This window comes from Nylanderia fulva, unplaced genomic scaffold (genome assembly GCF_048542155.1).
Source record: "Nylanderia fulva isolate GAGA-0341 unplaced genomic scaffold, ASM4854215v1 Scaffold8, whole genome shotgun sequence".
Classification (NCBI taxonomy): domain Eukaryota; kingdom Metazoa; phylum Arthropoda; class Insecta; order Hymenoptera; family Formicidae; genus Nylanderia; species Nylanderia fulva.
The window spans coordinates 2,749,254-2,761,746 of NW_028190916.1; the positions used below are offsets into that span (position 1 = coordinate 2,749,254).

The 12,493-nt window shown below is 32.7% G+C and overlaps 2 protein-coding genes across 3 annotated transcripts in view; one reads left to right on the forward strand and one right to left on the reverse strand.

The window, feature by feature from the left end:
- Positions 1-4,092: 4,092 nt before the first annotated feature.
- Positions 4,093-9,883, reverse strand: pasi1 (septate junction component pasiflora 1). 2 transcript variants are annotated; one of them, XM_029307197.2, is made up of 6 exons: positions 9,564-9,883; positions 6,325-6,419; positions 6,066-6,165; positions 5,536-5,723; positions 5,105-5,155; positions 4,093-5,034 (listed from the first exon to the last, which is right to left on the reverse strand). In XM_029307197.2, exons 2-6 carry the CDS (start codon positions 6,409-6,411, stop codon positions 4,951-4,953), a joined length of 510 nt encoding a protein of 169 aa, XP_029163030.1. In that variant the 5' UTR covers positions 6,412-6,419; positions 9,564-9,883; the 3' UTR covers positions 4,093-4,950. The 2 variants fall into 2 exon arrangements, with proteins under 2 accessions (XP_029163030.1, XP_029163029.1); XM_029307196.2 differs by lacking the exon at positions 9,564-9,883 and adding an exon at positions 6,983-7,150.
- Positions 9,777-12,493, forward strand: part of LOC114934541 (rho guanine nucleotide exchange factor 17) — a 69,535-nt gene continuing 66,818 nt past the window's right edge. The window contains 1 exon segment of the mRNA XM_029307190.2: positions 9,777-9,926. The gene's annotated coding sequence lies outside the window, so the exon portion shown is untranslated.

Genomic DNA, 12,493 nt, shown 5'->3' on the forward strand with positions numbered 1-12,493 from the left:
CAACCGGGAGTCAAAATAACCATTAGACTTCGGGTTAACATGAGTGGCGAAAGTTTAACTTCTATTTTACGGAGAACGATTCGGGCGCCGCATAAAACTCGACGAGGCTCTCGCTGTCACGCGTCGTGCTCTTTTATGAAACCATAACGCTCGCCGCGGATTCAGGACGGGATACTTATGAGGCTATTACGAGTAATTTCCGCTCCCTTTAACTCCTCTCTCGTTTCCTCTGAAGGAAACCGCGCGATATACCCTCTCCGGTACCTGCGTCTCATTCTCGATTATTATTCGCATTTCGCTCGTTGCAATCGTAAATCGTGAAACCGGCTTAATGAACGATGGACAACGACTCTGTGAAACGCTTTGGAGATGTTAAGACTCATCCGAACGCGGCGATTGTAATTGGCAGACAGAGGAAAGGGAAAGTCGAAAGTTTTGCAATGTCCTTAAACGGCACACTTGCGGGCGTAATTATTGTTAATCACGAAAGAAACGGAGATATATGATTGAACCGCATTGGGCCTAAGTGTCTTCAAATATTGTACTTACCGCGAAAGTCTGCACGAGAGATTATAGTAATAAATCTACTTTATGGTAACGATTATTATGGTTATTACGATAATTTACAATGGTAACCATTATATTATAAGTAGTAATGAAATTACTGCGAAAAGATAAAAGTTTCTCTTAAATCGTGGCTAAAATTAAATTGAAATTTATATTATACGAGCAAAACTAATTAGAATATTTTGAAAAATATTATTGTTATTTTTAGAGAAAAGATAGCACGTGTACTTTCTAGTGCTATATAGTAATATAACTCCGCGTTCGTGATTGCCATTGGCTAATAGAAATGACTATCACATAATTACTTTATTTCTACTCTAATACAAATTTATTGCATATATTATTATACGTATATAGTATATATACATATTATATATTTTTTCCACGAATCCCAATTTGCATCGATAAATCAGTACTCTCGCCGGAATGCAATCTATCGCAGCGCATCCGTACAAGACGAAATATCTGCAAAGATCATCGGCGCCCCAAAGATTTACTGCATGTCACGCAAAAGGGTCGTCAGCCAAATTGTTTCACATTGATTTTCAGGTCGGGCAGGCACCGGTACGGCACCGCGACCGCTGCCCACACACATGCGATGTCTCCGCAAACGTATTGTGGTTTCCAAGGCGCTTATTTATGCACGGCCCGGCGTTTCCGCCCTTTCCGCTTGACGTTTAGGGCCGTTGACTCGTCTGACTCGTCGCCGTTGTCGTCGTCGTACGATGAAGTCTCTCTGTCGTCGCATCTCTGTCGTGCTGATGCACCGCCGATATTTTCTCGATCTCCGAGAATTTTTATCGTCGACAAATCTCTCGGACGTTTCAACTTTACGTCTTTACGTGTTTTATTTCAAGGCAAATCGCAATTCCATACAATCAAAAACAATATGAAAATATTTTATAATTAATCGGTTCCTTAGAATTTTCTATTTAAATAAAAAATTAAAAAATCGATAAAACCTAGAATACAAATTTTAATTATATTATATATATGTATTAAATGCATATTAAATATACATATTTAATTTTGCATACGATGAAAGAAGAGAATGTTGTTAAATGTTTACAATACTTGATAGTCTTAATATGACACGATAACTAGGATAAATAAGAGTCTTTGATTCTATAATCATACTGTTAATTCCATTTTAATCAGCTTTAGATCGTACAAATAATTAATTTAAGAAAAAATACAGAGTTATGACAAATATAATGAACTCTTTATTCTATTATATATATATATAAATATATGCACAAATCTCTAAGAATACAAAAAGAAGATTGTATAAGAAAAATTCGAATCCAATATAGAAATGAAAAAAAAAATAAATACGATAAAGTAAGAAAGCACATTATGGAATAGTGTTATCTTTTGGACTGCGCGCGTGCTATGGACGCTCTTATACAGAAACATTCTTCTCCTGCATACTATCAGAACAAGAAGAATGTCCCATTCATACTTTTACACGCCGTTTATGGACGCGTTACGCGTCGTATCAGTCTTATCAGCACTTCTAAGCCGCCTGCAATTTAATGCATGTATATGCGCGTGTAGGACTATCGGTAGAAGAAAGATCGTAACTGCAGAAAATGCTACTTGCAGTGCAATAGCCACGTGAACCTTGAGAATTTGATAGAACTTCCATAAAGCAAAGCACAACATTGAAAAATATTTCCGACGTTCAGATATGTAGGAATAAATTTTTTTCGATATTACATATTATATATCTCTTTTACATATTTCTACAATATATAAATATATTCTTAATTACATACTTATTAATTAAAATTAAAAGGATAAAATAATATAATTCATATGTACATTTATTTTGCACGCTGTCCAATGTTCACTCGCAAGAATAACGAAACGGATCTGTTCCGTGTATTTGACTGTACATCCGAAGCGAAGACAAATGATAATGACTATCATCACGAAATATCACAGCTTCGCTATGTTTCAAACGTTGCCGGAGGCAACGATATGGACACGCGCGCCGTTAATTCGCGAACCCCAGCGCCGTTATTTCGCGAGAATTTGTCAAGTCCTCGCTCTCTCTCCGCAGCTCTCTCACGACAGGCGGCATCGCTAATTGGATGCAAGGTACGAAGCTACGTTTCACTGGGACGAATCCATTAATATCGTCTTCGACAGATGGGCTCGCGCGCGCAAACCCGGTGGTCTCTCACGAGAGGGAGGATTTCTCGCGTCGTCATTAATCACTGAAACAGGAACAGCGGAGCTCGGGTCGTCTAGAAAGCGTCTGATTTCTCGCAAAGACATCGGTCCATCTCGCATGGTCGAGAATCCGCGATTTGCTTCCCGTTCGTATCGTTGATCCTGGATGATAACCGCGACGAGAATTATATATTTATAATATACTTGTGTGTGTGTGTGTGCGATTTCACTAACTGCCACGTTGTTGCAAACGCGCGAAGATGCATATGCAACATGCACACGTTGAAAAGTCTCTTGATCCCACGACGCGCGTAAATGCAAGTAAATTGCGCGATTACTACATTCTTTTGGCAATTGAATAATATATAGATATAACTTTTACGCACATTAATAATAAATAAAATTAATTATGTCTTGCAAATATATTATTAATGTATTTTATTTCTCTTCTTATTGTACTATTTAATGATTTTTCATATATTTTTTATCGTAATTTCTTTCTAATAATTTTTTGTATATAGTAATATTATTTTTATAAATTATACACATTAATATAATTAATTTTTTTTTTATATAACAACAAAAATATTTTAAAAATTGTTACGCAATAACATAAAAAATATAGTATCACATATAAATAATCATTTATTACGAAATTTAAATAAATATTCTTTATTGCTATACAATTTCTCTCTTTTCAAACAATACATGATTTATCGTTTGTAGATAAATTCTTTCATTGACTCACTTTATTTGAATAAAGTGAATCGTCATGCCATCTACTGCATATCGTGAACAATGGAATTCTGTGTATGTGTGTGTGTGTGTTAAACGTAAAAATTATAAAAATATATGTATTAATAACAAATTTAGCAGTAAATACATTCATAATTAAAAATTATCATTTAAATATAATATATATATATATATATATATATATATATATATATATATATACAGCGTGTCTGACATAAAGTGTCACACCAAAGATATACAAGTGGATCTCGTTATTTGGAGACGATTTTTCCTCAGCAAAAATGTTGAGGGAGACCATTATTTTTCTGCAAGTTCCTAATTTTTGCCATCATGTATCTTTACAACTAAACCTTAAATTAAAATTTTATTAAAATAAACTCTACTTGAAATTAATTGGAGAATGTTTTGTTAGTATTTTATTTCTACAAGGATTAGTTTGCGAAAAACCCTTGATTTTCAATCGCTTACAATTTATATATATATATATATATATATATATATATATATATATATATATTGACCATTAAAACGATTTTTGAAAAAGAAAATAGGAAAATAATGTACAGAATTATATTATTTATAATGACGGAATTAGAATAAAAAATTTGTTTATTGTTCTTGTATATTATTCATACAATATAAATAGATATTTTTTTTTACATCAAATAATTATTTTTATATATTATTCAATTAATGTTATAGAAAAAATATTTTGTAGAAAAACTGTATAATCTCTATAAAATTGTCAAAACAGTAGCGGCCATGTAAAGAGACCTAATATGAATTTGTAATATAACGTGATATAATTATTTTGATTTGCTCGTGAAATGAGATTCTAAGCTTCCAAATAATTTGTAGTTTTAGCAATTTGGACGGATGTTTCAAAATCTTTTTTCAGTCTTTTGTTACACTATAAAAACTTGCTTTATCGGCTATAATTAATTGTACATTATTAAAAAACTTAAAGTAGATTAAATTTAAGTATTAAAACTTAAGTAAAAAAGCGCTACCATATGATTAATGTTAATTGAACTTTTTTTAATCGTAATAAACGTAATTGCGTTACGTTTGACGTAGCCTAAAAGCTATTACGATTTTTAAAAGCAATATTGAAAATATATATATTGTTTAATGATATGTATATCATATCAACAGTACGTACGTTACGTAAATTGATAGATATAAGGAAGATTGTAAAGTTATATGAGAATTGTGATAAAAAGACAAATTTTGTCTTTTGGACAATTATTGACAGAAAAATTTTTCAAGTATAAATATTAAAAACGATTCGTAAACTTCATATTATCTTTAACAAATTCACATGTTCTTTTTATGTAGATTTTTTTTAGTAAATGTAAATTCTCATGTGAATGGAAATTCTTTCTCACATACTTCTTTTTGGTGACTATTAATGTATACATATTTCGCTTTCGTATATTGTACTTTCCTTTAAGGCCACAAAAGTTCTATGTTAGGAGACTGCAGCTTAGCGAATATTTTGTACATTGATAAAACAACCAGCCAACAATATATCTGAAAAAACATGAAAGATATGATTACCAGAAATAACTTTGATAACGCGTACTAAACAAAACACACTTACGTTATAAGACATCCAAAGCCAATTGCACAACGTCGCGAATACAGAGTCCAACTGAGGCAGAAAACATACAGAGAAATGATATGATTACGTGTTTATTCGACATAAAAATCTGACAATAAAAAAATCAAAACAGAAAGTTGAAGACTCTGATATTGATTATCCACAAATAGAGAAATCGGGAGTTTGACAGTTAAGTGCAATATATAGGTATGTATATGCGAATTTTACTTTTTATAATCCATGCTTATTATTTTATTTATTTTTAAAAGTTATTAATAATGATTCAAATAAACGTATGACTATATTCAAATAGTTGATAAATCTAAAAAAAGAACAAGACTTTATTTTACCGTACATGGCTTTTAATTAATCTGTTTTCCCTATTTGTGGATAAAAAAATAATCGCCCAAGTAAAAAATGATAAGACTCACATAAATATAGTAACCGCCTAAAAGCCACAGTCCGAAAACTAACTGGAACAAGCAAACGATGAACCATCCAACAAGCCATGGCAATAACCATCCACGTACCCCTTCTTTTATGCCATATACCATTAATAAGGCACATATGATTAACAGAAGCAGATAGAAGATTAGGAAGCCTCCGACAACTTGCATAGCTAAAAATTACAAACATTTTTATTTTTTCTTTCATTTTTAAATATGATAAGAAAAATATAATCATGACATAATAGCATGAAAACACGAATTTTCAAAATCAATTTACTTGAAAACGAAGACTCGAACAAAATGAGAAATTATTTCACAACTTTGATTTATTTTTACACAAGAAGTCATTACGGTTATCGCTATATTATACATCAAAAACGATGCAAGTATTACGCACGATATTGATAATAATTTCATAAAAATAAAACCAAATATATTTATCTTTATAAAATTAATTTCTCTTTTTATTCTTAAAGCGCTATTATTATACACGCGTCTTGTGTCATACTTACAGCCTCTCACATCGGCCTCAAATAACGGATTGTATATCTGTGTAGAATCACCGCCAGCCAATTGATAGCATATTAATGTGATTAACACTATACTAATTGCCTGAAAAAAATTAACAAGAATTGATTATTTGATATTTTCACACAATAAACATTACAATATTTTTCTCTTCAATATTATTCTCTGCTAGGTATACTTGAATATTAACTACTGCCTCCAGTTTTACGAAATTCCTTAATTACAGTCAATTAACGTACTTACCACTGTGTAAAACGCTATAACTTTACTGCCAGTTTTTACGCTGTTCGACCAAATGCACGGCGACCAACAAGATTCTAACATCGGCATTGTTTACGCTGGAATAAAAATTAAAATTTGAGAAAGCACAAAACGCGCGCCTTAATTACCGACAACGATGATTATCGAGCGGCTGTCGTAAAACTTGGGCGTCGGCGTGAGTCAGAGTTACCAACGTAATTTGTATAGAGAGAATTATTGTTAATTATAAAATTAAATAGTTAACAAAATTATATTAATTTATAAGATTAATTGTACATCCAAACAATTATTAGCATTTATATCTAATATTTCTGAATCAATTTCGAAGATGCACTAAGACTGCGCCAATAATTGACAGCGCTGGCAGCCCATGCTACACAAAGCGAGACACGTTTAATTCAAAGACGCAAATTGAATCTTGTGTTGCATAAATTGGGCGAATATTGTTCAACAAAATTAGAACATGTTTTATAAATAACCACGTCACTCTTCACTCAATGCGATATCGATGTTTAGACTGGAGATTCAGATAGCGTGTTGTCTAAATTCCATGACACATGATACGATGGCACAGTTGGTTCATGTGGTATACCAACACCAAGCAATTTATGAAAGTCGCTCTTCTGTCGGTTATACTTACGATTTTTGTGAGAAAAAATAATTTCAATCGAATTTTTATCGCAAACGCGAACTGCCGCCACGATCGCCGAGATTCGAGTGTTCGAATCGTTTCGGAGTAAGAGTGAAACTAGCAAAGAATGCCATGCACGCCGTCGGTAGACGCACAGTTAATGGCGTCGTTGGTCATCATTGATGATCCCCTCCACTCTGTGAACAGGTCACAACGCCGACTATTTCTCTTTTCCCAAAACCTGTAGTTACCGATACTCCAAGTTGCAGCTGGCTAAAAATTGTGCAACGTAACTAGGGTCTTCTATGAAAAAAGATCAATTTTCTAATGTATTTCTGTCTTTAAGTAATATTTTTGACATGATATTGAGATTTTATTAATATATTATTACACATTTAATTTATCTCTTTCTCTTTTGGATGACAAAATATCTCTATATTCTATAATTAATCTTTTGTTTTAAAAAAGTCTTATAAAGTGCAATTGATATATTTTATGATACAAAATTCTCTTTTTTCCTTCAATATCAAAATGAAAATCTGATATATATTCAGCATAAGAAATGGAAAACGTAAATATTATTTTTTTAGAATTTTGATAAAAAATTTCGATAGAAAAATGAATCTATGTTTTTCTTTAGCAACTCATTGAATTTAAAATCACTGAAACCACAGTAAATTAAGTCGGTTTGCCAGCTGATAACAGTGCGACTGATGATCATATAGAACCAGAGATTTCTAACTGTACAGTGTCTCTGCGGCGCCAAGTTTAAATTAAGAGTTATTCATATCTTTTATCGCATTCTTATAAATTTACATTTTAAAATACGATTGTATTTACAATATATAGAGATGTAGATATATTTAATGGTATTTTTTAAAGTATAGACAATTTTATTTTACTTTAAGAGTAATTTAATATCTGAAACTTGAGGAAGATTTTAAGGCGACCACACATCTGTAAAAAAATTATTTATTTTGTATTAACGATAGTAGATTTTTTTACTGAGATTAATATTAAAATTTATAAATTTATATATCTCCCACAGGAGCGACGAACTCAATATAACAGCGTTATCGGAATCAGTATCTGCAAAGCGATTTACTGTCTATTAATATCGCAGTGCAAGGTCAGCCTGGATAGAAATAGAAATGGCCACATTTATATCTCCTATTAAGCTACGTTTGAAGAGTAGCATAATAGCTGCTTTGTAATTTGCATCGTATTTCAAGAGAAATTTATAAAGCTTATCGAGCAAGTGATTTGCGTGATTCTTACACGATGTATTTATGGCGAAATTTTTTTTTATAAGCGCAAGAATGAAATTATACAACGCATGTTGGTTGTATTATTTAATATTTTTATAAAAATAAGATAATGGTAAAAAATTACTTGTGATATAATAATCTTGAAGTAAGTCCGCTCTATCGCAGTCATGTAATATAGTGCAATAGTTTCGGATTACCTGGCCGCAGAGTGTGGCAAAAAAACAATCCATCTGAGATCGACTAGGCTGAGATTTATCGGTGATAAAAATTCAACTCGGGTGATTCAGGAAGCGTCCGTGTTTGCATATCACTTCAGAGAGACCACTTTATACGCGTTTCGTGCTTTCACGTCGAGACACATGTAATTCAATCGAAGTAAAATAAGCCAAAAGTGTGACGTGGAGAAAGAATCGTTGTTGAGGGGTCACGCAAAGAATCATAAAAGTCAATAAAAGTTGTAGACGGACACGTTCGTGAGTTTCTTTTTGTAATCGACGTACACACGGCGATCAGAATGGTTTGTTGATTGGCCGTCATTGTCGGTCGGGCCATGAGGAATTTCACGGGCCTCTACGAAACGATAAAATCCATTCACCCCAGGGAGGACAGTGTCTACATGCGTCTATAAATCCTCGCAGTCATCGGACGCAACAACTAACAGCGTAATGGATCTAGACATTCCACGAGATAGCGGTGCTCCAAGGCGCCGTAGATCATCGACAAGCAGGATTAACGTCATCGGGATTAGCAATATTATAAGATGCGAGGATATTTCCAGTTGGAAAATGATGCGAAACGGGCAACAAGAAACTGATCATATCGAATAGTCATAATAGCGAGATTGAACGACCGTTGAATACGATTAAGCGATTCCTGTAATGCAACACTAGTTTCCGTAATAATCGCTATATTTATCGCTTCGTACAAGAGTAAAAGTCACGAATAAATTTCCGCGATTTCCGTCGACGATCTTTCAACGATTCTCCCGACTATCTAAAGAAATAAATACATGCAGTATTGCGGAAACTAACGTTAGAGTGAACTAAGCTATAAGTATTCTATAGTAAAGAGATGAAGATTTATTCAGGCATTCACATCAGCATTCATCTATTGACCGACGCGATAAATTTCAAAATTTCCTATTAATCTCGCCATAATCATCAGCGCCAAACGCACCCAAGAACAAAAGATGCGTCCTGTAGTCTTCCGATATCGACTAGTCGAGAAGCTATAAATACAATGATCTATGTGTATAATGTCTGTATATGCACGTGTGTAGGCGCGCATAGATACACATCCCTCCGTTCTCCAGTCTTCCGTACCATTTTCTATGATAGCTCGCTGCCGTATCGGTTTCTTCCCGGCAGCATTAAGCTTCTTAGCATCCGGTGGACCACTGTAAACTGCCTCTCGATTTAGGTGTCGGAGCACCATGCCAGCTGCACGACGCTGTCAACGATGTTGCCGTCTCGCCGACGAGTATTTCAGAGGCATCAATGGTTGGAACGAAGACAAGCCACTGGCTGGCAACGTCGCGGAATCTTCGACCAATATACCCGTGGCACGTGGCTCTTCTCATACCTCGATCAAATTGAGCAGATCGGAGTAATCAGTAAGTCCGACAGAGCCGTTTCGTCGCGCCGCTTCTGCAGCAGATGAACGTGGACGATGTCGGATGAACGCACGTATGTATCGTGTGCACGATTGCTTACTCGACTTGTTGTTTATTGAAGCTCCAATTAAATTTCCTCGGACACAATACTGCGTTTGATCGTAAACAATATAAACATGTCTGGCATAAACATGATCGAAGAGATATAAACATTAGAAGACGCTGATACTAAATTATAATTATGAAAAGAAAGGGGCTAACGTTAACTGTTTACTAGCAGATTATGATGCATATAAATGCAGTCACTGCAGGTGCAATTCAGACGTTGCATCGTAATGGGAGCGTTCATAACAGACTTTAAAATGATTATCTTCGTGATAAGCTGTTATCGCGCTGTCCATGTTATTTAATTTTGCAATCAACTGCTTTCTCTTGTAAACGGAAAATATTTCGGCGACGCACAGTATCTGACGCAGGAATGTATTATTTGTTTGATTACCGACCCGAATTTCGCGAGTAATACCTCCTATGTTTACAACTGCTCGAGTGAGCTCGACGTACTTGGTACTAGAGTCACTCAAGTTGAACGAAGCGAATAACAGCATCAGAAAGAAAGAGAGAAAGAGGGAGGACAGAAATGATTGAGATATGCTGTGTTCGCGATAACTCCAATAATTCAACAACAAGCCAATCTCAGACTTAATCATTTTGAGATTTAATTTTCATTAAACGTAAAAAAATATAAATGCGTTAATGCATTTGCATATGTTAATTAGTAAGTAAAATAAGGAGCTAAGAAAAAAAATTTTAATTTCTTTTAAAATATTTTTTTAACACAAATTCTCAGTTAATATGAATTATCTGCGAGTAAAAACTCGACTCTTCGTGTGTTTGGTCGACAGTACGACCCCGAAAAGATACGCAGTCTGAGTCGAACTGATAACAGGATAAGATTCGTAAGATTCTGCAAACTGCAACTTTGTTTCGCGAGGCTTAAATTAAGCATTAAATTTAATGTTTTGTAATGTTTGTGAGATACTTTTAACATCTATACACTCACTCCAAAAAAAGCGATACACTTAAAATTTTGGAAAAAAATTATGAAATTTTAAACAACAAACAAAAAATAAAACTAAAGCTTTTACCATTGAGGAAAGTTCTCTATATGTGTTGAAAATTATGTCATTTTGCACCAGCTCATCAGATGCTCGATAGATCAATTTTAATTATTTATATAATGTGTATATTTTTTAATATATATATATAAATATTATTTTCAAAATTTCTGCATCTCGACATTGGAATTCTTTAACTTTATTGATAAGAAAAGTAATATTGTACAAGCCATCGAATTACTATAGCAATTCTCGTTTAGTTGAAATTTTCCTAGCAATTTTTGTTTAGTTCAAATTTCTAAGTACACAAGTTAAGAATAATTTAATTAAAGCACATCGATGATTAAAGTCAAATAAAATTTGTTGCAATGTAGTTCTGATCGCTCGAGTTTCGCCCTAGCTGAATAACTAATTGTAAGTATCAAGCTTCTTTTACAGTTTTCGAAGTGCCGTAATTTTGCATTTATCCAAAAATTGATTTAAAAATATATATAATATATGTATGGTATAATTTTATTGTATACGCTGTTATTATATTGTATGTGCGCGTGTCTATATATATTTATGTGTATACAAAATTCTAAATTAGTAAAGAGAATAGACATCTTTTAAGATAATTAAAGTGGCAAATTTTATTATAAAAATATCACAAATTGAACATTATAAGTTTTGGTACAATAGATTTTATAATATGAATAGACAATACTATATCAATTTTTATTTAAGATATAATTGTTAAATTATTTTGCATCAATATACTTTTAACACTTATCAGAAAAAAATGTCTATCGAAATTTACATGATCACAATTAAAATCTATCGAATACATCCATAGTAACTTCAGAATATTTGTGTTGATTAAATATGCCAAAAATGCAAGAAACATCATCTTATCATATGATTAGTTATTTTAATTTAGTAGATTTAATGACATCTAAATTAGTTATATAAAAATTATTAAAATAGCCTTTATGATGCATAACAAATTATAAAATTGATACAATAATTACACGCAAAAATATTAACTTCGTTCTATCTATTTAATTTTATAATTATCGAAACCATATGATAGCGTTGGATTTGTTAAATTAGTGAGCATGAAGAAATCACATTGTTTTCAGATTTTGTATTTTGCCGTTGTCTCAAGTTATTTGTAAACTAAACATTATACACGTCATATGTCCTTATTTATTACTATTGTACCAACATTTATAATCTAACACTTCATGTTTTAGTTGAGAAATCTCACCTTCTAGTACAAATATTTGATGAGCCACGTAAATTTCTTGGTTCATGAATTTATTGCACTCAGTAATATTTTCAATATTATCATTGAATCTATTTAAATGAATTTTAAACAAAGCGCATACTTCCCTAATCGTTTTTAAATGCTTCGTAGCAAGGAATCCAAGATATTCACGTTCTTTTATCAGCTCGTCATGTATTTGCGTAGATTTATCGTAGGATTCCGGTTTCATATCTATCTTTACGTTATAATTTAAGATATCATAACTGCTGAGATCCA